Source organism: Synchiropus splendidus, chromosome 10, assembly GCF_027744825.2.
Source record: "Synchiropus splendidus isolate RoL2022-P1 chromosome 10, RoL_Sspl_1.0, whole genome shotgun sequence".
Classification (NCBI taxonomy): domain Eukaryota; kingdom Metazoa; phylum Chordata; class Actinopteri; order Syngnathiformes; family Callionymidae; genus Synchiropus; species Synchiropus splendidus.
The window spans coordinates 10,281,596-10,306,652 of NC_071343.1; the positions used below are offsets into that span (position 1 = coordinate 10,281,596).

At 42.4% G+C, this 25,057-nt stretch overlaps 1 protein-coding gene across 4 annotated transcripts in view; it reads right to left on the reverse strand.

Moving 5' to 3' along the window:
• kalrna (kalirin RhoGEF kinase a) overlaps nucleotides 1–25,057 on the reverse strand; it is a 94,915-nt gene that overhangs the window by 25,236 nt on the left and 44,622 nt on the right. For all 4 annotated transcript variants that reach the window (XM_053878070.1, XM_053878069.1, XM_053878067.1 and 1 more), the window contains exons 14-38: nucleotides 22,785–22,907; nucleotides 20,726–20,917; nucleotides 20,483–20,652; nucleotides 19,872–20,046; nucleotides 19,561–19,807; nucleotides 19,241–19,407; nucleotides 18,258–18,377; nucleotides 17,519–17,587; nucleotides 16,909–17,058; nucleotides 16,696–16,845; nucleotides 16,505–16,619; nucleotides 16,313–16,428; nucleotides 16,107–16,229; nucleotides 15,680–15,862; nucleotides 15,479–15,606; nucleotides 15,257–15,323; nucleotides 14,971–15,080; nucleotides 13,305–13,374; nucleotides 13,102–13,191; nucleotides 12,452–12,544; nucleotides 12,073–12,184; nucleotides 11,801–11,991; nucleotides 11,037–11,138; nucleotides 10,825–10,970; nucleotides 10,263–10,365 (exon numbers count right to left, since the gene is read on the reverse strand). In XM_053878070.1, coding sequence (XP_053734045.1) covers nucleotides 10,263–10,365; nucleotides 10,825–10,970; nucleotides 11,037–11,138; nucleotides 11,801–11,991; nucleotides 12,073–12,184; nucleotides 12,452–12,544; nucleotides 13,102–13,191; nucleotides 13,305–13,374; nucleotides 14,971–15,080; nucleotides 15,257–15,323; nucleotides 15,479–15,606; nucleotides 15,680–15,862; nucleotides 16,107–16,229; nucleotides 16,313–16,428; nucleotides 16,505–16,619; nucleotides 16,696–16,845; nucleotides 16,909–17,058; nucleotides 17,519–17,587; nucleotides 18,258–18,377; nucleotides 19,241–19,407; nucleotides 19,561–19,807; nucleotides 19,872–20,046; nucleotides 20,483–20,652; nucleotides 20,726–20,917; nucleotides 22,785–22,907 — 3,312 coding nt within the window. The remainder of the gene's footprint in view (nucleotides 1–10,262; nucleotides 10,366–10,824; nucleotides 10,971–11,036; nucleotides 11,139–11,800; nucleotides 11,992–12,072; nucleotides 12,185–12,451; nucleotides 12,545–13,101; nucleotides 13,192–13,304; nucleotides 13,375–14,970; nucleotides 15,081–15,256; nucleotides 15,324–15,478; nucleotides 15,607–15,679; nucleotides 15,863–16,106; nucleotides 16,230–16,312; nucleotides 16,429–16,504; nucleotides 16,620–16,695; nucleotides 16,846–16,908; nucleotides 17,059–17,518; nucleotides 17,588–18,257; nucleotides 18,378–19,240; nucleotides 19,408–19,560; nucleotides 19,808–19,871; nucleotides 20,047–20,482; nucleotides 20,653–20,725; nucleotides 20,918–22,784; nucleotides 22,908–25,057) is intronic.

Genomic DNA, 25,057 nt, shown 5'->3' on the forward strand with positions numbered 1-25,057 from the left:
CTGGAGCCAGCATGTTCTTAGGAAGGACAACTTTTGTCTTTTAAAGGTCTTGGCCCTCCCTCAGGTGGAGGGACCCTGAGAGACGGTATCTCAGGTTTGACCACTTAAAGTTGTCAAATCTGTGTATTGAGAAATCACGAATGCTTGTCTCAACTTGGTCCAGAAATCTTGCTTTTGACCCCGAAATATTTTTTTTTATCTTGACCCCTAAAATGATACTGAGATCTTTTCTTTGAATGACACCCTAAAAACCCCTACTAAAAAAGTACTGTACTGCAGTACCATAGATATGAATATGTTTTGGAGTTTGGAGGCCTTCATCTTGTCACATAACCTCTTAATTCTTTCAGCATGTTGGAGACGTTGTTCTTATCTGGGTCCTAAAAGTGTTAGTCTTCTCTCGGCCTTGAAGCTAACAACCCTCTTTTATACAGTTCTTGGATAAGGACAGTGTCTATTTAAACCGCCTCATTTTGGTCAACAGATTTGTCGAGCTCGAGAAAGAGGGACGAACACAAAAATAAATTGCCCTCAGAAATCAACTGAATCATGTTTCGAGTCAGAGTTTATACTACGTGGCAAAGAAAAGTTAAATTAAACCAAACCTCATCACAACCTTCTATTGCTTATTTTTATCTTCATCTTTTCCACTGACCGTGTTCCAGAAACGACTCAGGGCGTCATGTTCCCGATCAAAACCCACAAAGCAATTCAACGTCAGAGGTCTTCTGCCCGCGTCGACTCTCTCTGTGTAACCTCAGAACTCAGGTCTTTGGCGTCGACACTTTCACTAAATTGCGGCGTCGCACATCATGGAAACACAAACCACTCTGAGTGCTTGCGTCTGTGTGCTCACTCAGTCGAGACACATGCAGCAGCAGCAGCCGCACTTAACGGCAAACATACGCCGCCTCATCTGGTTCACCCACGTGTCGACTGGAAATCTTAATTAAACACTTTTTTTTTCTGCTGGGAGTCATGCTCGCCATGTGACGCGTATTTTCTACTGTGAGCACTAATGTGGCTTTGGGTTAATTGAGCTTCTCAGCATTGTCTACAGAACAAGCTTCTCACTTCACTTTCAATTTCAGGTTTTTTTTTTTAATTCACAAATGAAAACAATTTAGCTGAGTTACATTTTACAAACTTTTTGTTATACATCCCCATACGCAGTACTTCTGGTAGTATTGTGTACTCGCACTCATCTAGCATCAATGTCATCTTAAAACGATCAAATCCTTTGTTTCAGGAGTCTTTTTTGTTAGGGTTGGTGGTCTGCAGATTTAACTTGAGTTTATTTTCTTCTTTCATTTAGTGTCTACATTTTTCTAACAGGGATGTGCATATCACACCTGTTTCATTGTCAAGCAGTGCTTTTATTTTATGACTACTTTTATTTTGTTTTTGTCATCATAATTCCTGTAAACCTGTTTATTTGGGGGGAAAAAATCCACATAAAGATCCAGATAAATGATTTCATTTCTTGCAACATTTGAAGTTGTTGAATCCTTAGAGCAGGGGTGTCAAACTGATCCACAAAAGGGACACAGGTGTAGGTCAACCAGTCAGATGTCAAAACAACAAACAGCAAAAGACTCATCTAAACTGATGTTAAGACACCTCATTGGTGAGAAGGTGTCCTCTAGGTTGGTTGGAACAAAAGCCTGCACCCACAGCAGCCCCTGAGGACCGGTTTGACACCCCTGACGTACAGAGAAGGTAGTTGGGAATGTATGAGATCAAGGCTCCAAAAGTCGAAGCTTCATTTATTTATTTTTTTTAACCAAGACCTTGTTCTCACAATGTAGGCAACAATGCACTGTCTTTTATATATTTGTAAAATAAAAAAGTGTCTTCCTTTCATCTCAATCGATTACTAAAAAAAAAAAAATTGAATGGATTTAAATCAAGGACTTATTGAAGTCATCTGCAGCCATGTCCTTGAGGATCGTCACTTCATTTTGAGAGCCCATGCCATTATACTGTGGTTTAATGTTTTACTCGACTCAGGCTTTGTTTGTATGACTCCATCTTCTGCACCGTCAGATTCTTAAACTGGATTGCTCTCCTGAATACACATTCTAAATGTTTTTTAATACTGTAATAGTCATTTCAATGCTGGCCCTGAAATGACAAACACAAAATCAAAAGCGCAACCCCCCAAAAAATCTTTTCTGTTTGTCATTTTCCTTCACAGCCACCATATGTCAGAGTCTGAAAAGTCTGAAATCACTCAAGTGTTTGTAAATGTCGGCTGCATTTGAGTGGACCTTTTTGCGCCCCACCTCCTCCTGACACACTGACTAGACAAAGTAAAACCTTAGCCAGAAGTTGGATGTGTCATCCAGCTCGTGTGGCTGTGGCCAATCATTATAAATCTTGTTGGAAGCACTGATAATCCAGAGTCCGCAGCTGCAAACCGACACTTGACCTCAACTCCACCCATGAATCACGTAACAACACACACTCCATTTGTGGTCTCACAATACGATGCAGTTAAACACCTGAATAACAATCCAGACTCAAGTGAGTTTCATTAAGTCTGTCTGTGGAGTCTAAGCAAGTGTTTCCTGTCTGTCAGTCTGGCACACAAGGTTTAACCATTAATCTCCTCCATTACACACACACACACACGTGGAGCTGCAGTGCAAGTCTCACACACCAAGAGAGAGTCAACACTGCGTATGATCTGCATTAGCATCGAACCAGCGGCCAAACCGGTCTGCTTCTCAGAAACCCTCTTCAAGTGGGGAACAACATGTAAAAGTCACATGACTTCAGATCACTGCGCCTTGTTTAGAGACTGGGGTCACAAAAATAATTTTCTAAATAAAATAAAAATAGGAAAATAAATATATAAGTATAATTATATTTTTTTTGTTCTTGCTTTCCTCTGCTGGAAAAACACAAAATAAAATGAGGGCAAAAACTGGCATTGATGCACTGATTAATAAAACAATAAATATTATTATTTGAAATAGAAAAATGCATTAAAAAAAGGTGTTTAGCTTCAGCTAACTATTCTATTTCATGTCAATTTTTTTATGTTATTGTGTATCTTCAGCACAGAGCAACAAACACTAGCTAGCATATTCCATGAACTGAAATGCTAATAAAGCTAAAATAGAAACCCCTCAAATAAAAATAATATCAGTTTAGACGCTATACAAAGGCTAAGCCATCAATGAAGTAAGTCAAAAGAAAGAAAGCAAACAGAGCTAATGTGGTATTAAGGCTGAAGATCCAAAGTATGGTCAGGAGCAAAGCTGCTGTGCTGATGTAACTGATACAACACTTGAGTGCTAAAGACGCTCAAGTTTGTAGTGCCATTTAATGAGAACAATTCTAGAAAAATACTAAATGTGTAAACATTGTCGGAATTGCAATACGCACCCAAAAGTTGACACAAATGGAAAGCTAACTAAAAAGTGTATAGTTATGAGGTATGAATAAAAAACAAACACAAGAACAAGAGCCAATAAGGTAAATGTACTAAAGCAATTGAGACAATGGGAACAACTGCTTTTTATCAAAGTACCAACAATGCTTTGTAACTAGTTTTATCAATGTCTCGCTCACTTTGTCTCCAAACTATTCTTCATGATCAAAATGATCTGAAATGGCAGCCACTGCCACAAACAAATGCTAACAAAGTTTCCAACTCTAGTCGTGTTGAAGATCCAATAAAGGAAATGTGGTTTTGTTATGGGTTTTTTTCCCAGAAATGACACCAACTACTGACAAAAACTTAATAGGTAACAAAGGCAGCTGCAGGGACGACAAACAGTGCAGACTTGGAATGAAGCGAAACAATTAATGTTGGACACAGTTCAGGCTGATTCAAAACACTTAAATGCAGTTGAAGTGAATCGGTTCCGACACCATGGATCAGTCTGCAACACTGAAACCTGAAAAAAAAAAGCTTCTGAAAATGATACCGAGCTCTGACGCTACAAAATCTGAAGCCAATTCAAATCCTAGCCAAAGTGGCGCATGTAAACCCTGACACCTGATGGACTTCTGTGGATCATTGGGATCCAGGTGCTTGTCTGCAGCTGAAACAGCACATTAACTTCACATTCAAACCCATTTGGAGTTGAAAGGCACAATCACGTAACGCAACAGTGGATGAAGGTGTTTCCCTGCTGTGTGTCAACTCGCTCTGTACTCACTCTGCTGCTCTCCTTGAACAATTTAAAGCTCATCCACTTCGGCATGTCGATCCTGTGGCTCGCTCTCTGCCTCTGACGACTCCAGAGAGTGTCTTCATCTCACACACACACACACACACACACACACACACACACACACACACACCCACGCCCACAGACTCTCCCTCCGTCTACGAACAAACAGCTTTGTGTTTGACGGGAGCAACACTCTGTTCTGTGTGCGTGTGAGGGAGAAGGGTGTGTGTTCACATTTCTCCCACTCTCTGGAAACCAGCAGTGTAATAAAACACGAAGAGTGCGCGTGCATACACACAGACAGACAACTCAAGGGAGTGTGACACAACAGTCATATGACCAGCAGAAGGCTACTGTACATCGCCACTCCACGCTCAACACATTCATTAAAAACACGTGTCAGCAGATGCAGCAGCGAGGTGAGCTCAGATAGTAGCATCTGTCAGATTGTTTGTCGAGTTTTATCAAACAGCAAAGAGCTAAAAATTATTATTATTGCGAGAAACACAAACTTGTGGCAACTTTGGTGGAGATCAGTCATAGCATGACTGATTTCAGGCCTACTATTACAGGGTTCTCCCAGAATGTTTTCCTAGCATATAGCGTGGGTTCGATGGGGGAGCTAGTGAAAAATCAGTCAGAGCATATTTCTATCTCAAAGTATGACATCAAATGCAGAGCATAACCCGACTAAGGCAAAAGCTCGATTAAGCCGCTAAGTGCAATCGCGTCATGTTCCCCCAGTTTACATGCAGTGGAGAGACAATCGAGGTATGAGTAGCTCAACTCCGTGATGAGGGGTAGCTGCCAGGCTTTTAGCTAGGAGGGCGTCAGGGCGTCTGCAAAACATGAAAAAATGGTCGCCCAATTCTGGAACGTAGCTTGGCCGCCAGATTATGCTGGTATATGGCAGCATCTGGCAGGGAAGCTACGGTTGAGAATTGGGCGTTTTTCCATGTTTTGCAGATGCCCAGATGCCCTCCTAGCTAAAAAGCCTGGATGGCGCTGTGAGCTCTTCAGACTTTCCAGTTCCTATGACCACAGAGAAAGACCAATGGACCGGTAGCGAGATGCTGTTTCAGACTGTTTTGTTGAACTCTAGTTTAACTTCAGAGGTCCTGAAACGTCGGGGCGATGGTTCAACGCTGTCACTGCCATGGAGCGGTCATCATTGCCAACATGCTTGCTTTGGCAGGTTTTGAGAATAACCTCACAAGTTTCTGAATAAACTTACATACACATACATCAAGAATGATAGATGTGCAGTAACAAGCACGGAGTCTCACTTTTGAGAGGAGAGGCCCGACTCACTTAGCAACTATGCTGACATTTGCTAATGGGGCAGTAATGTCAAATCACGTTTTCTTACCTTCTTGCCCGAACAAATCAAAATCACGTGATAATTCGGTTTTCTGAGCCGTCATATAACTGCAGTCACTGAGGCTAAAGTGAGACTGAGCTGATCTCCATTGGCCTCTATTCCAAGTCATTGAAAGACGGAAGTCTGAGCACCAACTGAGAGCTTACAATCCTGTCTGAAAACCTCAGTACAATAAAAGACAGTAACATTTACAGTAGTCATTTCACTAAACTTTGAGCTCAACAGCAGTTAACAAAATGAACTATCATAGCGTCACTCACCATAAGATGGGATCATGAAGCACAGCAAGCCAAGTCTACACAACAACCCAGGTTAGCGTCACTAGGCACTCCTTACACTGGATTAAGTCATTCACCGTTTCAGTGGTCCAGTTAGTGTGGCCTTTTATTACCGGTATTGCATGAGTACCACGATTAGGACGTTTCACGACTTCTTCCTCGTTTCTATTTTTGGAGTGCTGCTTTGTAATCCTGTTTGTTCAGTGCTGGTTGCAGTGACGTTGTCTTTTTACCTCTGGAGAGGAGGTTGGTTTGTCTATTTGTGTTGAAAATAACTTGAAAAGTTATGGACGGATTTGCGAGGATTCAAATCACCGTCTGGATCGGGATCAGATAGGACCATTTTTAGCAGTTGTGCCACATTGATATGTGAATCCAGGATATTTTGTGACGGATACTTTATAGGAAGATTGTGTGGACAGAGGGTTGCACTCTCTGAGTGCTTTTGTTGTTACCACTAGCAGAAACACGGTGAGTGTGAACCTTCATCAACTTCTAAAGGCAATCAAATTGAATGTGAAGTAGCTGGGATGAGGATCTCAAAACACAGTTTCCTCATTCAATATCTGTTGAACCACGTGAGCAGTGCCCTCACATACAGTTGCAGCTGATTGGTGGAGCAAGAGACGGGGTGGCTCTGGTCCAGACAGACGTGACTTTACTGCCAGCGTGGTGGAGCCACGGCGGCTGCCTTAAATAACAACAACCACATCTCAGTCAGCCAAGAGGCACGAGCGCCACTTCAGAGCGAAACAGTTACTTAAGTAACTGTGACTTGATTCATCTACAGCAGACCTAAAAGCTCAGCTCATTTGCTCCACTTTCCTCTGTTGAAAATGTCCCTTCAACCAGGAGCACAACACAAGTGAAGCTGCTTCTAGAGATTATCACATGTGCATTTCTGTGTAGTTTCCCATTAGTTTTCAATTTTTGCTTTTGTATTGGCACTTTACAGTCGCAGAGAAAATGGCGGAACCGCTAAATATTAACTATATGATGTGATGGATTTTATATAAAAAGTCTAAATGCTTATGCTTTAGAAAATCAAAAACATCATGGACTAAATAGTTTATATTGAAAGTCCTGTGAAATGTTTTGCTTCCGTTTACGTTCCATCTCATGTTGCTCTACCAAAGGACTTTTTTTTTTTGCTGGTTGAAAAAAAAAAAGTGGTTTTCATACTCCAGCTAGCAGAATAACTGAATGAAAAATATAACTTTTTTCCAAACCCATCTCAAATAGCTGCCACTCAAAGCTCACAGAAGAACCAGTGGAACATCTGACGACACCAGAGCTAATATTGTTATATGAAAAGAGGAAACCTATGCAGAGCTACTGTTTTTACACAGATGGGTAAGTGAAGTGTGATTCTAGTGCCAAAAAAACGGAGAAATCTGAAGGGCTCATAGGATCATAACTCTCTTTTCGAGGGTGTTTGAGAACCCAGTTCTCTCATTAGCATAGAACTAACATGTGATCTCTTTAAAACACACAAGAGAATTAAATTCTCCCTGAAGCGCAGCAAGGCGTGGGAGGGACACCGCCCTACTAACACACACTCATGCACCCAGCAAGCTGAAATTATTTGGGAGCGTTTTTTATCGCAATGTTGACCTGTGTTGATGAGCAATGGCAGCTGAAACGTATTTGTATTTAGCAGTTGTGTTTCAGTGAACAAATCTATTGTCTTTTAATCTTCAATTGAGATGTTTAATCTGACTCAACATGAAACCCCACTCACGACGATGGAATCCTGTCATAAGTCACGGACCGACAGTAGCGCAAGTGTCATTCGCTTTTAACCTTGAAGGTCAACAGTAGCGTGGCGGAACGAGCATTGCTGTTTGAAAGCTCACTTGGCTAAAATGCGAACACATCTGAAGCACCAAAACCCATCAAGCTCGATGAGAGCTGGCAAAACGGTTGAAGCCGAGTCAGCAAAACCCCCAAATATTTTTCCTCCATTGACACTGCGGAGCGAGACAGAGGAGGAAGATCCAAAAATAGCAGCTTTAGTAAAACACACAAACTACACAACAACAACACGCCCACACGACTGGAAAATCTCAATGTTTGGACTGGACACACACTTCTCAGCACACCAGACGAGTGTGTGTGTGTGTGCGTTGGTGTGTTGTGGTTTTTGCTGAAGTGTGGTCATAATGAGGAGAAACATCTGCAGAAAATTAAAGTGACGAGACGACAAGTAGAATCAGGCCAAAGTTGAAAATATAACTCTCAATCCAGACGTGAGCGTGTGGACATCATGTGCTTGTCATAAACAGAGATTCACATATCTTATACCAAGACAGTAAAGTCCAAATCAAGCTGTGTATGTGTGTGTTTATCTTGGCATCTCTGTTCTGATATGCATATGGGTGCAGATGGTTGACTGTGTCGGTATCCTCTTAGTGCGTTTGCGTTGGGAGTGTGCAACAACGGACACAGGAGATGTGTGTGTCTCAGTCCACCAACAAGTCTGGTGATGAATCTGTGTATTTATTTATGTCTGTGCCCCTGACAAAGTGAGTGTCTGTGGTTATGTGTACTTTACCTATGTGTGCCATGGTGTTAATGTGTGTACCTTTCTGCATGTGGTTTAATGTGTGTGTGTTAGCATAGTTATACTAGTCTTGGAAACACACCGACTTGTGGGGACCTTGTGCATTTCCGGGGACCTTTTGCCAGTCCCCACGAGGTTAATTCAAAATAACTCGGTCATCATAATTGAATTTAAGTTTGTTTTAGGTCCCGGTTGAGGTTTGCTTTTGTTTTTGTTTTGGACGGTTAGGTTTAGAGGGAGTGGCTGGCAAGTCAATAAAATGTCCCCACAAGACATGAAAACATGATTGCTTGGAGTTAAAGTGTGTGTCTCTAGGTGTATGTGCCCTTTTGTTTGAGTGTATCACAGTCTGTTTTCATGCAAATTGTGAGTGAACACTGTATCTGCTGTATGAGACTATCGATTATTTCCATCATTTTAGTCTGCACATATATGTTTGAGGGTATATTTGTGTGTTCAGCTTGTAAGAGTTTTTGTCCCTGCAAGTCCAGTCAGTGTGTGAGTGTTTCTATGTGTGTTTTGGTGTGTGTGTGTGTTGCTGACATTTAGAAACAGGAGAGTGTAGGCGTCGGTTGCTCAGTGAAAAGGCCACAGTGTTTAATATGACAGTCGAAGGCCATGGCTGACATCTGTGTGTGTGTGTGTGTGTGTGTGTGTGTACTTGGACTCCTATCTTTGTCAGAACAGAGTTTTTTAACAACTTTGTAAAGCCTCATTTTGAGGGTTAAAACTTCAAAATAACTAGGTCATTATGAAAAAGGTTAAAGCTATCCACTTGTTTTGGATGGTTAGGTTTCGAGTGAGTGAATGCTAGGAAAAGCATTACGGTCCTCACTAAGAAAGAAAAGACAAATATGTGTGTGCACAAGTGAAAAGAGGACACTGGAACAAGGGTGGTTAAGAAGGAAAAACGAAACAACAACTCTGAGAGGAAAACCAGAAGGAAACGCCTTCACTCTAAACGCCATATAATAAAAAGTCAATTTAAAGAAGCCAGCTCCTCCCAGGAAGTAAAGCTTCATCAAAACAACTTATCCTAAATTTACCCTCAAGAAATCTCAGTTGACTTGTCTTCATCACTGTTTCGTCAAATCAAGCCATGGAATAAATAAAAAATCTGAATGGACAATACAAGGAACAAATAACCCATTCATCTTCAGCTGCCTGTCCTCAACCGGGTCATGGGTGTCAGAGTCGAGACAGTCCTGCTCAGAGCAGACCACAAGTGCTGAGACTCCTAAAAAGCCAGCCATGTTTTTTTTGTTGTTGTTTTTTTAAGTAAAGAAGAAAATGAAGGCAAAAGTTTGGTTTGAAAACTCTATTTTTTTATCCAATAGTTAGGTTAGAAGTTGCATTTCCAATTCAAAGTAAAAAAAATAAAATATATATCCACTTTGTATGCTAGTTTTATTATTATCATCATTTTATTCGAGCCCAACATAGTCACAATAAATTCAACATACTAATGTATTTAGTACTTCAACTTTTGACATGACTTCAGTATAACTATATTTTTGTTATACAACTTTTCTGATATGAATCACACTGACAACGATGCTAGATGCTACTGCAGACAATGACAACAGGTCGCGGCCGCAGCAGAGGCTCTTACCTGGAGCTGAGAGCCATGCAGACAGTAGTCGTCTGCGCAGACGCCTGCACACAACCTAAACAGGTTTTTCATCGCAAACCTTTCCGTTGCTCACATGTCTGTTTTCCAGCACTAAGTTGAGTGTGATGGGCAGCAGCCCCTGATTCTAACCTTTGCACCCAGGCAGGAAACCACACAGCTGTCTGTGGGAGGCTCATCAGCCGCCAGTCAGCTGACCCACGCAACCAGACAACTTTCCTACCTTGTCGCTGTCCACTGTGTTCTGGGACGTTCTGGATGCGATGGAGATGGTGTCTGGCTGACTGCTGCCATCTCCCTGGCTGTCTCCATCTTCACCGCCGTCCCTAAGAACAAACCCGAAATTCAAACTGGCGGAAATGAATCCATAGTCCAGGGAGACAGCGATTGTGACATCCTGGCACCACCAGGGGGCAGCAGAGGTCTAGACTTATAAATTTGGACACAGCGCCTCTTATGGAAAGATGCAGAATAGCAACTTGCATCAGAATACTACTCGAACCGGTCCTCAAAGGGCCGCAGCGGGTGCAGGGTTTTTGTTCAAGCCAATGACCTTTTCACCAGTCAGGTGTATGAAGACAGTCAGTCTGGTGCTGCTTGTTTGAGCTGACACCTGATTGGTTAAACTGTGATAGAAGAACTAAGAATTAAGTCAAAATGGAGGACGAAGCTGCTGAAATGGCCAGGTTCCATTTAACTATGGGTCTAAGTGGAAGCAATAGACACATGCGAGCAGTTGGGGGCGCTACATCAGGACAGCAATGAAGAACAATGTGAGCCCTCACCTTCTGATGTTCCTGGGTTTGTTGAGTGCTGGTGCTTTTGGTAGGTGAAGCGGCTCCTTCAGCGCCCCCTTCAGGTGCGTCATCCTCTCCTGGATCACCTCCCTGATGTTCTTGATCCACTCCTGTTTGGCCTCCATGGTGGACGCCTGGAGGAGACACAGGCTCGCCTTCAAACACCCGCACCAGTGGGAGGAGTCGCTCTCTCCACTCACCTTCAGGACAGTCTTGTTGTCGGAGGACGGAGTGCGGCCGGCCCACAGAGCAAACTTACACGGGTCCCCCTCGATGTGCTCCGTCACACCCAACTCTGAAGTCTGCAGCACACACAATTTAAAGCCTGACACTCCACTTTATGAGCTCACAACTTTGATAAGATCAACCATTGATGAGTCAAGTAAAGGGCAGTTACTTAGATATACAGTACCTGCATCATAGGAAGGACAAGGAGGAAAGGGTCACGAGGAACTGTGTCATATTGAGTATATACTGTATATACTGTAAATATATAAATAATAAATTATGTATTTAATTTTTTTACAAAACCATACTACTACTACGTCTAATAATAATAATAATAATAATAATAAGTAGAAGAAGAAGAAGAATTTTCATTTTCACTAGTTTTAATTTTTATTCTTTATTATTATTTGTATTCATTTTATTTAAAGATTCTCAGGATAAATGATAAATATTAGACAGTTTTGGTACATCTCAGAAACATAACTGGGTGTAAATATTATGGAGTAAAAATATTATTTTATTGCAGAATATTTTCTTGAATATCTTTTAATTTGAGGGACAAAACTACTGTCAAAATGAGCATTACAAATAAAAATGATCATTTTAAAATAAAAAGAAAGTAAAAGAAAATAGTCATGCTCAGAATTGTTGTTGTTCCGCTCTGACCAGTTGAGGGCCGATTTAGAACCAACAAAACTCACACCAGGCCAGTGCAGGTTGCTATTCCGACACTCACCAGTAGTCTGTTCTTGAACTGGTATTTGGTTCTTCCTGCCGAGTCTTTGATCTCTTTACTGAAGACGAGAGAGAACTCGAAAAGGAAGAGGTGTCTGTCCCGGCCCTTCCTGATCAGAGAGCGAGGGTCCCAAACCTGGAAGCTGTCCTGCAGGATCAGCTCCCCCTGAACCTCCAGGTTCTCCTCAAATCCTGCGGGTGGGGAGCACAGGAGCAGATGAGCCCAGCAGAACAGCTAGATGGCGCTGCTGTTTAAGAGTGCGGTGAGCTCACCTTCCAGCATGGCCAGGTGCATGGCATCATTTGCTCTTTTGGGAACACCCAGCATCACCTCCAGGCCATCTTTGATCTCCCCTTTGCCCTCCTCACAGCAGGACAGCAGCTCCTGTTAGGGACCAAATCAGAGTTCACCATCTCATCGTCTCAGCTAAAATGCTTGTGATATAATCTATCTAATCTATGTCTAAATTGTAAAATAAAATACAGATAATTATATAATCTTTTTAGCTTCAATGTTTCAGTCAGTTTAGTTAAGGTCCAGGTTGAGGTTCGCCATTTGCTTTGGATGGTTAGGTTTAGGGTGAGAGGCTGGGGAAAGCACACAACATCCCCACAAAAAATAAGAACAGGGATTGTGTGTGTGTGTGTGTACCTTGAGCAGCAGCTGGTACTTGGTGATCCTCTGCACTGGCTTGATGAGGTAGGAGTTGATGGAGTTGGCGAGTCCTCGCCTCTGCTGGATCTCCTGCTCAGGCACAGATCGCGTCAGAAAATGGTGAAACAGCGACACCTGCTGACTGTGCATCCGAATCTCGGTTTGGAAGCACAGTTCATTTGTTTTGAATTCACACAAGTTAAGACCATAACTATACAATTTCGAGGATTTTCATCTTCAATATAAATATTTTCATTTAGAATAATTTTGTACTTGTATTATTAGTTAAAAGAATTGGAACTGACATAGCTGTTTATATACATTTAATATTTTGATTAGAACTTTTATTAGAACTTAGTTGTAACTGTCTTTTTTTTATCATATAATAGTCCATATCATGACTCCCCAAAGTCTCTTCTTGCCTATAGTTGGTCATGACTTTATTTTTACGGTCATTCTATTTATTTATTTTTAACTTTATTAACTTCATCTCAGTGGTTTGAATCCTCTCATTATCATGTGGTCTTTCTGGATCAAATTGTGAATTGTAATAACTCTATTTGACTGTTTCTAAATTTGTATCAGTAGTCCATCTAAAACTTCTCACTATAAACCAGCTAAACATGGACGAAACTGCTGGAACTCACGTCGAAGAAGGTTCCAGCGTGTTCCAGGACCAGCTGGCTGGAGTCCGGCTTGTTCTTGCAGTAGTCCACGTAGATGTGGAACTTGTCGGCCTGCAGATCAGACAGCAGCGACAACAGTGGACACGGGTTTTGTGTCATCAACTGGACCACACCTTGTTTTTTTTTTTGGTTTTTGCGAACATGAAGGATCGTAAAAGTCTCACCCAGGTGACGAAGCAGTGACCCACATCCTCGGGCAGCTGCTCGTAGTTCACCAGCTCCTTCAGGAAGATACTGCACAGACACATCAGAATCGTGAGAAACAGAAGGGACCCGCTAGGAGGAGGATATCACTGTTGATAAGCCATGTCACACTTTAAGGACTTTTGTACTGTCACTTATTTATTTATTTATTTCATTTTACCTTCATTTCTAACTTTGATTATAACTAAGGCTGGGACTTTGACGTGGCAAAAAAAAAAATGACACAAATAATGCAGACTAAAAGCACATAAACTTTCCTTCACAGGGAACATTCAGAGCACCAATTCCAGGCGCACCACATTAAGCAATGTGATGTCATAGCCAAAACAATGCAGAGAGTCAACATGCCAATTTTGGGATTAAATTTTTAAAGACAATTAATAGCAAATAATTCATGATTAAACATCTTATTTTTGTTATTAATATTATAATCAAGTCCGACATCTATTTATAATAGAACAATTAATATTTTTTCTTTTCAAAAACCTTTCCTACATTTTTCCTACTATTACTTGCTATTTTTACACTATGGTGGAACTTTATTTCCATTTCAAAATTTCGATGGAAAATTCATGCATTTACATGGTATTTTGCATCTAAAGTTCTTTACTTTCTCCAACTTTAAATTCTGTCTCCGCCACATTTTTCTATATTTCATTAGCACTTTTTTTGCATCCAGTAAGTAAATTTTCTCATTTTTAATATTTCATTTCTGTCTGTAGTGCAACTTTGGTCTCAATATTTTGACTAATCATCAGTGTAGATGACTTAACCACTCTTTCATATGCACCTACATTAAAAAATGTATTTAAAGTTCTGCTTCTCATTGTTTTAATTTTAATAGCCATTTCAAAAAATTCTAATCTTTATTCATAATTATCACTCTTCAGTTTGGATTTTCTTTTTTCTTTAAACTATATGAAATGCGATTTCAATTTTTCAATTTTGATTAAAAATGTAATTTGCAGCACATTTTGCATCTTTATTTGGACTTAACTTTACTTTTTTCTTAATGTCATTTCAACTTTCAAATCAATAATTGACTTTTTTTAGTAGACCATTTGTATTCGAACCAAGAAAAAAACTTGTTTGAGGTGTCTCATCTCAATATTTTGACTTTTAATTCAGCAATTATGGCATATCTTCATTGTGTATTTGCAGTACATGAAGCCCAATTTTAGCCGAATGATTTGCGACAGACAAATGAACGTAATTAAGAATTCATTATGTAGTGAATCTTCTGCAATATTAAGCACGAGGCTCAGGCAGTTATACAAACCTTTCATCACCAATAAGTGTTTTATGTTTCCAGTAATCCAAAATAATAAAAATGGAGAGAAAACCTGTGCGGGTGGCAACACAGTTCACCTTGACTGACTCTTCAACCAGAGATTTTGTATCAACAAGAACAAACAAACGTCTCCTGGCTGAAGCAAAAACGTCTTCAGAACGTTCAGATTCAAAGTGTGACGCTGCAGAATCTCCAGAGAACCACACTTGAGGCGTTTCTTACAGCTCAAAAGCAGCTGGAGCACGGAGGACTCATATCCTATTTGAGATCTGACAACTGAGCAGAGTAACTTCTCCTCACGCCGTCCACATCATTCGACATTTTTGTTCGCTCACTTGTTGTGAAAGTCGTAGATCTGCTGCATGTTTCCGAAGATGGTGTTCTCCTTGTTGGCGATGCCAGGAGGAAGCTCCTCCACTCCGCTGGTCATCTCCCACAGGTAGGTCTGACACAAACACACAGTTACAAGAGAAAACGCTGCTTTGTTAAGGATTCAAATTTGTGCATTTGCCTTTACAACTGTTCTGATGTTTATACTGAGTGTTGCTCTTTGTGATGCCACACGTGTGTATTACTGTGTACAGCTGCTGCACATTATGTTTCAGGAAGAGAGCCTGTCACCTCCAGACACTCCTGCAGATCCTTGACATAGGTCTTCTCTGTCTGGAGCAGCTCTGCCATGATGAACCTAAATGAGAAATACACCTGAATTAAATTTGAACACAGCAGATTTAACCAAGATAATAATAATATTACTAATTTCGATTAAATTGTCTTCATGTCGTTACATTTTGCTACAGCAGAGGGAGCCCTGGGGCGACATGTTGAACGCTGAAAACTCACTCTTTCTTCCTGGCTGACTTCCTCTTCTCCTCATTCACCTCGTGGTTTGGGTCTCGGAGTTTCACCTCAGGGTCTTCAGCTGCTGTGAGGCTGGCAGGAATGATGTCCAACTCCAGATCTTTGTTGTCCTGCAGGAAGAAAAGACCACAAGTTTGTCGGGAATGCAGATCGGAATCACAGGACTGTTTTCGGCAAACAGACCTCCGAGCAGACCCCGAGACTCCTTTCCAGACTCTCCTGGTACTTGGCCATGCGCAGGGAGAAGTCCCGGTACCGCCGGTCCACGGTGCTGACCCATCGTTTGAGCTCAGCCACGTGGGCATGGCCTTTCTCCACTAGGTTGTCAGCAAGCTGGATGAGCAGCTTCACCTTCTCCTTTGTTTGCTGGATGAAAAACGGAGTTGATTAAAACATTTGGTTCCACTTCTCGAACAGAACCCTTTGTGGGAACATGCTTTTTCAATTTTAATTTCAACTCATGCGAAACGTCTCTGGCACAACATTCCCAATCCTGAGTGCGAAAAACAGGCAACAGATATGATCAGATACACACGTTTTCCAAACGCAAACCTCGGCACAAACACTTCACACACAAATCCTAAAAATCTTAGCACATGAAAACACACACCTTAGCGCTGAGCCTGAATTGATGGTGGTCATTCAGCAGCTGCTGCGTCTCCTTGCTGCTGTCACCAGGTGACGTGTGCGTGGCCAGGTACACCTCACCTGTCTCCTGGATCCAGTCCAGAACCTGCACACACAGGAAGTCAAAAAGTCTTTCTACTTACGAGGTACTTCTCCAGAACAGGTGCACACACACTGCATCACACACACCTGCTTGGCGCTGCGCTCGAACATCAGGAAGTGCTGACACTGGTCCAGACGTCGCTTCTTCAGTGTCCAGAAGTGAAGGACTCGGTTTTCTCTCTGCAGCAGCTCATTCAGGATGGCTGCACAAACACACACAACATCACTCAGGTTACTTAGCACAGACTGCACTTGTAGTAGTAGTAGCAGCAGTAGAACCTTTGACTTGCTGCTCAGGTCCTCTGGCGTGACTGTCAGCTCCCGACATGCTCACGTTGTTCCTGTGGATGTACTTGAGGAAGACTTCAGCATTTCTCCGGGCCAAAGTGCAGGCCTGCAGCACACATATTCAAATGTTACACACTGAAACATGACTCCTAGCAGCGAGCACACTCCCCACAATTCATCACCTTGAGAAAAGCCTCCTTCTGCTCCAGGTGTTTACTGATCAGAGGCAGGAGGTGGTCACTGTCTGCCGGGGTCCCCAGCTTGTCGTGGCTCCCGCACCAATCCTCGTCCCGACGGTACTCCTGCTCCAGACTCTCCAGCACGCTGCACACCTGCACACCACACGCACCTCAGCTCACGGCCTTGAACGTGGCTCCCAACTCCTGCATGCACACCTGCTCAGACGTCTTGTAGAAGGCCACTGAGGCGTTGACTAGCTTCAGCCGGTCCTCCATCTTCAACATCAGCTGCTGCCAGTGGACCGCCACCTTTTCTGCGCAGTTCCTGATGGCCTCAGGGTCGTAATGGCCCGCCTGAAGCATCATCTGAGATCCCAGAGGTGTGTTACCATACAGTTTTATAGCAACAAGCGAGTCACTAGGTAAGTGTACAAAACAGTGGTGGAAACAGTGGCACTGAGGAAAAGACAGGAGGCAGAGCTGGAGGTAGCAGAGATGAAGATGCTGAGCTTCTCTCTGGGAGTGAGCAGGATGGATAGGATCAGGAAGCAGTAGATCAGAGGGACAGCACATGTCAGGTGTTTAGGAGACAAAGTCAGAGAGGCTAGATGGAGATGGTTTGGACATGTACAGAGGAGAGAGAGACAGTACATTGGTAGGAAGATGTTGATGTTGATTTATGGAGATGGTGAAGGAGGACATGAGGTGTGTCGTTTGAGAGGAGAGGAAGCAGAGGACAGGGTGAGATGGAGGAGGATGATCCCTGTGGCCACCCCTGAAGGGAGAAGCTGAAAGCAAAAGAAGAAGCGAGTCACTGGGACCGTACCTCGGCTTTCTGCTGGACCTGCAGGGCGCTCTGGTGAGTCTTCTGGAGAGAGTTGGCGTGGAACAAAGACTGACGGAGACAAGAAGGGTCATGTGTTTCAACAGAATTTGAGTCAGTCGCGTCCCTGAACTAGCACAAACTAGTAACACTTAGATATGTGTGTCGTGTTGCTCTTTAACCTCAGGAGGAACCCCAACAATAGACAGAGGCGACTCTCTGGGCAATCAATAAGCTTCCGCAACCAATGACCCCTCAGCTTGTGGACCACCTCTCTTAGGTTAACTTTTGGGGCGACAGGAATTTCAGGTGGCACAGTGAGTTGGTCACTTCAGAAGAATCACTGCACTGTCATGAGACAGTACCTCGGACACATGACTGATGGCTAACCTCACCGCCACAGACTCCTCTTTTCATGAAGGTGTGAATAGTAATAAGTCAGAATAGCAGAGAGCTTTCCCATCTGACATGTTTTTTCCCCCAATTTGGAGCGGATTTGGAAATGTGTTCCGTCAAATATGAAATGAAAATGAATGCGTGTGTCGACATCTGGAACACTGAGGAGTCAATGAATGGAATTATTTCTGAGTAGCACAATGTGTATGTGTGTGTGTGTGTGTGTGTGTGTAGCCATCTGCTCCCATTCAAACCAGCAGCACGCTGGAATAATTATTGTGAAAGTAAAAATACAGTGAGTTTCTGCAGTGATAATTAGCACGTGTGTGTGTGTGTTTTTGTGTACCTCTATTGCCATCTGGAACTGTTCATGTTCCCTCTGCAGCTGCTCGGCCTCCGATAGAGAGCTAGCGTTCACCATGCTGGCGTTCAACATCGACTCTCCATTACGAATCCAACCCAGCACCTGAAGGCGCAACCAAAAACAAATAAACAAGTAAATAACAACACATGCTAACGTCAACACACTAGTGTTTCTTTTGGCTTCCATTTTCTTGGTGAACCATCTGGTGCTTATTTAGTTGATTTCATCTCAACCATTGTATTTGTTAGGGGCATATATTGTAGTTAAAATCTGTATAATTGAATTTTTGCTTTTGGGAAATAAATACAAAAATATAATGGAAATATAATACGAAATATAATTTATCCTTTTTCTTTTTGATTCATGGTTGCATCTGAATTGCATACACTTAATTTTTCTATATTTATTGTCTTTAGAATTATGTTAATATTTACAGAATTTTATTATGACATTTAATTCAGAATTCACGTGTATCACTTTTGGGTCACATTCACCGATAAACATAAAAAATTGTTCAATCTGGACAAAACATCCCGAAGCCAACTTGCAACCTACAGTGTATTGATCCACTTGTGTCACAGGAAATGGGACAAACTTTAACACTCTCCGAGGACATGTCAGTAAGTGATGCTGATGTTTGTTCGTAGCACTTTGCCATAACCCTAGTTAATAATTCACATTCCCATCTGCTGCCATTTGAGTGTGAGCTTATTCCTGCACAAGAGTTTCATGTAGAACAACTCACACTTCTCAGACAACGTCTTAAATAGACAACGAACTGACCTCAATGTCACATATTTATTGGTGACATGAATGATTTAACCTGTTTTAATGAACGAGAGCAAACATGGAAATATGACAAGCTTGAACTTCTGTGTAGGACACACACAACCTCAGGGATATTTTTGGGATCATTTTGGGCGTGATCTCCCTTCACTGGTTTGAACTGGTTCACTGGTTTGTACCTGTTTCACTTCCGCCTGCAGGTGGCGCAGTTGCAAGCTCTGCTCCAGTTTGGTGTGTGTGTGCTGGGCGTTCAGATCCACCTCCTGCTGCTTTTCATGGAGGAACTCCAGCAGCTCCTGGACCTGCGAAGCCAAGTCCATGTCCTTCTCCCCGGTGAGTTCGATCCCTGACACACACAAAAACAAAGTTCAAGTTGGGGACACTGCTTGTTCTGGTCAGTGAGCGTAAGGGTTTAATAATCATTTTGGAAGAGGATTCTGATCAAATGGATGATCCATTCCACATTCACCTGGAGTTTAAAGAAGAAGATGTTGGTTACCTGATGCCTGCACCTCCATGATGTACTGGTGGAGGTCTTGACCTTGCTGCATCACTTCGAAGGTCATATTATTCATTGCCGCTTTTCTCTCAGCGTGACGTTTCAGCCTCTGCTCTGCCAGGCCGATATCCTCGGCTCCACCAGAGGAGGTGCTGCTGCCACTGCTGCTGGTGCTCCCTGAAGAGCGTCCCGTGTCAGTCAGCTGACGAGACAGATCCTCGTTCCAGGCATCCAACTCTGCCGTCACCTGGAAGGAAAACCGCTCGTAACCACCACAGGAAGAGCGGGAGGATCCGGGAACACCGCCTCACCTCGATGGTGTACTGTTCGAAGATACGCAGTTGGAGGAAAATGTCTAGCTTGATCTTCCTTTCATGAAAAAGTTCCTCCATCTGGCCCTGTGCTTCGTCCAGCTGCTGCAGCACCCCCTGGATGTGTGCGATGGAACTGCAGTGAGGAGTCTTGTTGGTCGACATGGCTGCGTCTCTGTAGAGGAAGCAGATAAATTAAAGGGTCAGGTCTTAATGTACAACAGGTTAGAAATAGATTAACATCTGAGTGCTACATCATATTCATTGAAATAAAAAACAAAAGGACAATGAAATTGATAAATGAAAACGAAAGAAATAACCACCCACAACTAGGAGAAATGTCTCAAATGTATCATGAAAGAAAAGTAAATAATCATCTGAAAAAAAATTCAGGATAACAACTAAAATATATTCCAAGAGAGACACAATTACATTTGAGATTAAGTACTTTTTCATGGGCAAAAGCAATAAAATGAAATGATTACAAACCCTCAGCTGCCCATAATGGTTCCTGACACACACTTCAAAGGCAGCTCCATTAAAATACCGATCAAACATAATAATGTTTCTTCACTCCAGAGCCAGATCTCAGCTGAGCTCTCGGGACTAACCTGAGCTGTTGCATCAGTTCCTCTCCCTCCTTGATCACGTTGAGCGTGGCCTCCAGGGTCGCTGTCTGCTGCTGCTGAAACTGCTGAATCAGCGTCTGAACCGAGTCCACAGAGTCACAGGTCACGTCGTCCAACAGCTGCTTCTGGAGCTCCTCCATCCAGGACCACAACTGGATCCGACACAGAGGCCCATGTTTTAGGTTATATAGATTTAGACCAAACAAAACAGCAGCCCTGTCTCACCTCCTTGGTGTGCGTGTGGAAAGACACGGACATGTCCAGCAGCAGTTTCCTGTGCTCCACACGTCTGACGAAGTCCTGTATCCGGACCTCCAGGTGCCGGGCCGCTTTATAGATCTCTTCTGGATCGCACTCTCCTGTCTGAGCCAGCTGCTCTGCCGCCTCCAGCAGCTTGTCTGCATTTGTGTAGGTATTCTGACAAGAGAAGGAACCACCTTGTCATGATCAACTCTTATTATGAAAGATGTTACCCAGCATCTCACCTAACAGGGTACAATAACAGCTTAAGTGCAAGCTGTGCTCTGTTTACATTTATGCTTGGATATATGTATTCGATATGTATTCGAAGTTAGCTACCCTAGTTTCCCATTAAATCCCATTAAATCCTGTTTCATTGAAAGTTTCCAATATGCAGTATTTCAAATATTCCCAAGCCTAACTTCCCATGCAACTTCACTGCATGAGGTTTCATGAAACCTCATCAACCCTTGAATTCGTATCCACACCATCACTACTTCACTGTGCCAGAGCAGGAATTCTAACCTCTGTAGTTGATGTCTCTGCCTTGTTTACAGTAGTGAACCACCTGATACTGATCTCAACCACTTTTGGGTACCTGAGGTCCAGCCCCAGCACAGATAACGTTTACCTCCAGAATTACACATAACAAGTGCCCTGATAGTGGAACATATATAAGGTAACCACACCCCTTCACTACTGGAGCCCCACAAGGTGCTTGGTCCTCTTCTCTTTCCATGTAAAATAAGGTGATCATTTCCCACGTCTGAAGTGAGGGTGGCTCAGTTGAACCTCCATGATGGATAAAAACGTTGCCAGCCACTATTATACACATAATGCTAACATGCTTTGATCAATCCGTCACAATAGTTCTATTTGTTTACCAACAGATTACATTACTGTTGTCGAAGCCCATTAGAGGGCTCCCCATGTACTCATAGCACTGGAGTTACATCCAGGTAACTGCTTACTTTACACCCAATGCAGATTAGTTCTATAATCCTAATCCTCAATTCCTGTAAATCATGCCAGTTAATGTCAAATTAAATTCAATCGAGTAATTCAACTATTCATTTAGATATTTTGTACAAGAAAGGGATTATGATTATAATGTAAGGGAGATTACATACTACAGTTTGGCTCAAGGCTGCGCTGGAAGATGGCAGGCAAATTGTTCTTGTCAAACAAAGAGGCTTTTGGATTTCAGTATCTGTGGTTCAGTTTTTTTCAACCGAGGACCACTACATTTTAGCCGATCTCATTCGCTGTCTATCAGAAGAAAACCAGAGGAGAGTTTCTGCGTTCAGCGTTCTTTTGGGACAAAGACTTTTTACAAGTGGGGCTGAACTGTTAAGTGGAGGTGTAGCTCAGACGGGGAGAGGAGAGGAAAGACTAACAGAAGCGATCCAGGAATGGTAAAGAGGACAGAGAACGGATGACTGAACTTAAGAAAGTGCTCTGACCGATTCAGTATTACATAGATGTTAGGTGTAGCCAGAGTGATGCTGGTCCAAACAAGAGCACAAGATCGACTTTCTACCCACAGGAAGAAACACAATACATAACCAAACATTTAATATTGCCCCACATCCAACAGATGTTTAATCTGAGCACAAAAGTTGCATCAGAGGGAGAACATTTCCACATTATAATTCAGATTTGGTAGCGACATACAATACGGAGGGGAAGTGACCCAGATAATGTGGATCATCGGCAGGTTAGGAAAGTTAATCCTAATCCTGAGTATAAACACCAGATTACATAACTGTTATAGGATTAATGCACTTGGAACATTTGTCAAAATTTGCTACAGTACAGAAAAAAGGTACCAAAGAACAGCAATACAATTGTGGATCTACGAAACTGTACTCAAATGATGCGTAAAAACAGGAAGCAGAGTAAACTCAGTCTCAGTTATGTACAGCAATTGCAGATTGATTTTACCTGTCATAAATCGAAAAAAGATAGTATAAAGTTGTTGTTTTTCTATGACGTCAGCCATGCTGAGTCAAAACTAACGTGCCTTGAGGAAAACCGGACTCACCTGAGCAACATCCTCGAAGTCATCGTGTCTCTTCTGCAGGGCTCGGGCTCGGTGCAGGGACTTCCCAACGCCAGTGTGCTTGCTGAGGAAGGCCTCACCATGGTTCTCAATCCAGTCCATCACCTTGCGGACACAACCACCATCATCATCATCATCACTATAGTGACACCGTGCAAAATTGAACTGGATGATGACACAGAAGCGTAACCGCATCTTCAACTAGCAGGACTTAACCTTGATGATCAAAGGGAGGAATGTAGGTCACAGTTACAGTGGGTTCTACTTGGCAGATGCAGACGCTGAAAATAATCGCACACTTTCAGCGGGTTTCTCCATTGTTATCCTTGGAACATTGTTTTGCTGTTTCATATTAAACTTCTAATCCACTTTGCAACACCTTTCTGTGAAACCTGGATCGCCCCTCAGATGTGTGTGTGTCATGATGTGTTTGTGCATGTGTATTTGTGTAGGTCATATTCCCGTGTCCATGACACTATGTATGTGTGTGTACATGTACAGTAGCATGTGTGAAAGGCTAAATAAGAAATTTGGCTTGAATGTGTGTCTATAAATGTGTTGAGCATATGCTGTGTGCGTGTGGCGTGTCAGTCTGAGTTATGCTAGGTGTGTGCTTCAGGGCATTGACTTGGTTGTGATTAAGTGTATCCGGGTGAACACCGCTGTGTTTGTGTGCGTGTTTGTGTTACCTTATTTCAGCTGGAATACATATTAAGGCAAAGACATGTTTGTGTAAATATGTCTGTCAGTGGATTTTCAAGTGTAAACATGCGTGTCTGTATTTATGTGCATATGCATATGTGTCTTTTGGATGGTGCCTGTGTGTCCTCGCAGTAACTGATGAATGATCATCTTATTTGGCAGAAACAGACTTGACTCCGCCGATATGACGTCTGCTCTTCATTTTGGTTTCTACGGCAACTTTGAAAAAAACCCCAAATCTGCCTCGCTGGCGTTCTCCCGCCGTCTCCCGCAGGACGCTGGTTTGATACCCGACTCCCGGTTGCCGGTTTACTTCGATTTAAAACTAAACGTGTGTGTGTTTAGCTGAGCTTCTCTGGCTCCTGTGTGAATCATGACCTCATTACAACCACAGAGGGAATATTTGGGTTACCATGCCGACAGTAGCTGAAATGTGAGTGGGAGAAATTCCAGAAGACGAAATCTTGTCAGCAAGTAGAACAAGAAGCTCGGCGCACAGTTACAACACAAGAAACTGTGAACATATTCTTCAGATTACTCATCTAAAATGTAAACTCAATCCAGGTTCCCTCTTCATTATTTATGTATCTTCAAACAATACCTACGATCAGAATTAACTGCTAAAGAACTGTACTGAATGAATTTAAATTTTAATGTCATAAAAATGCATTAACACCTGAATAAATCATGATGGAATGCAAATATGATTGATGTGTGTGTGCATTATAAAAAAAGTGGGTGATTCAGCAGTGAATATTGTGACACGCACACCCTTCATCTTTTAAAACGATCGCCACCAACCGCTGACAGGTCTCCGCCCTAGCTACAGCAGGAGCATTGATATAGTGTGTGGAGAGAGGTTTCCATGCCAACCGATGACCTAAGTCGCTGAAAGAGCAACGTCTGATCCAGAACACACATTTTGTTGAATATGTATTTTCACAGATGATTAAAGTACCAACAATTTGGACTCGAGTGTGGGAACTAGAGGACGGCAGGATGGATGAATCAAGTGTTCCTTTACTTCATACTGTTAGGAAGGTGGTCATAATGTTATGACTAATCACTGTGATGGCAGATATCTTCAAACTGCATTTAGCCTTTTATTACTACAATTAGATGTAAGTCTCCTGTGTTTACTAAGTTTTTACAGCTGCAGAATTGTAAAAGAAAATGCGAAAAATATGTGTTTTTCACCATCAATGTGACTTCAATTACCATTTCAACGGTCAAAGAGTGAAAACGGATGGCAAAGATTTTCCATCTGAAAGGAGTTTAGCTGTGCCTTTCTGAATGGGTGAGAACTTTTGTATTGTCTCAATAGCAGGTAGCAAGCGGGTACCTGCTACCATACCATACCATAGCATTGAACCGCAGCTACAAACTCTGGCTGCAGTTTGGAAGTTCAAGCTTCTCAAATGTAGTACAGGTGTCATTGAATCAGTCCGATATGTTATGATACGTCCGGGTTTGAGTGCATTGGAAAACACTGCCCAACTGTACTGGGGGCCAGGTAACAAAATGCTACATGAAGCTACATGACGGATTAACCC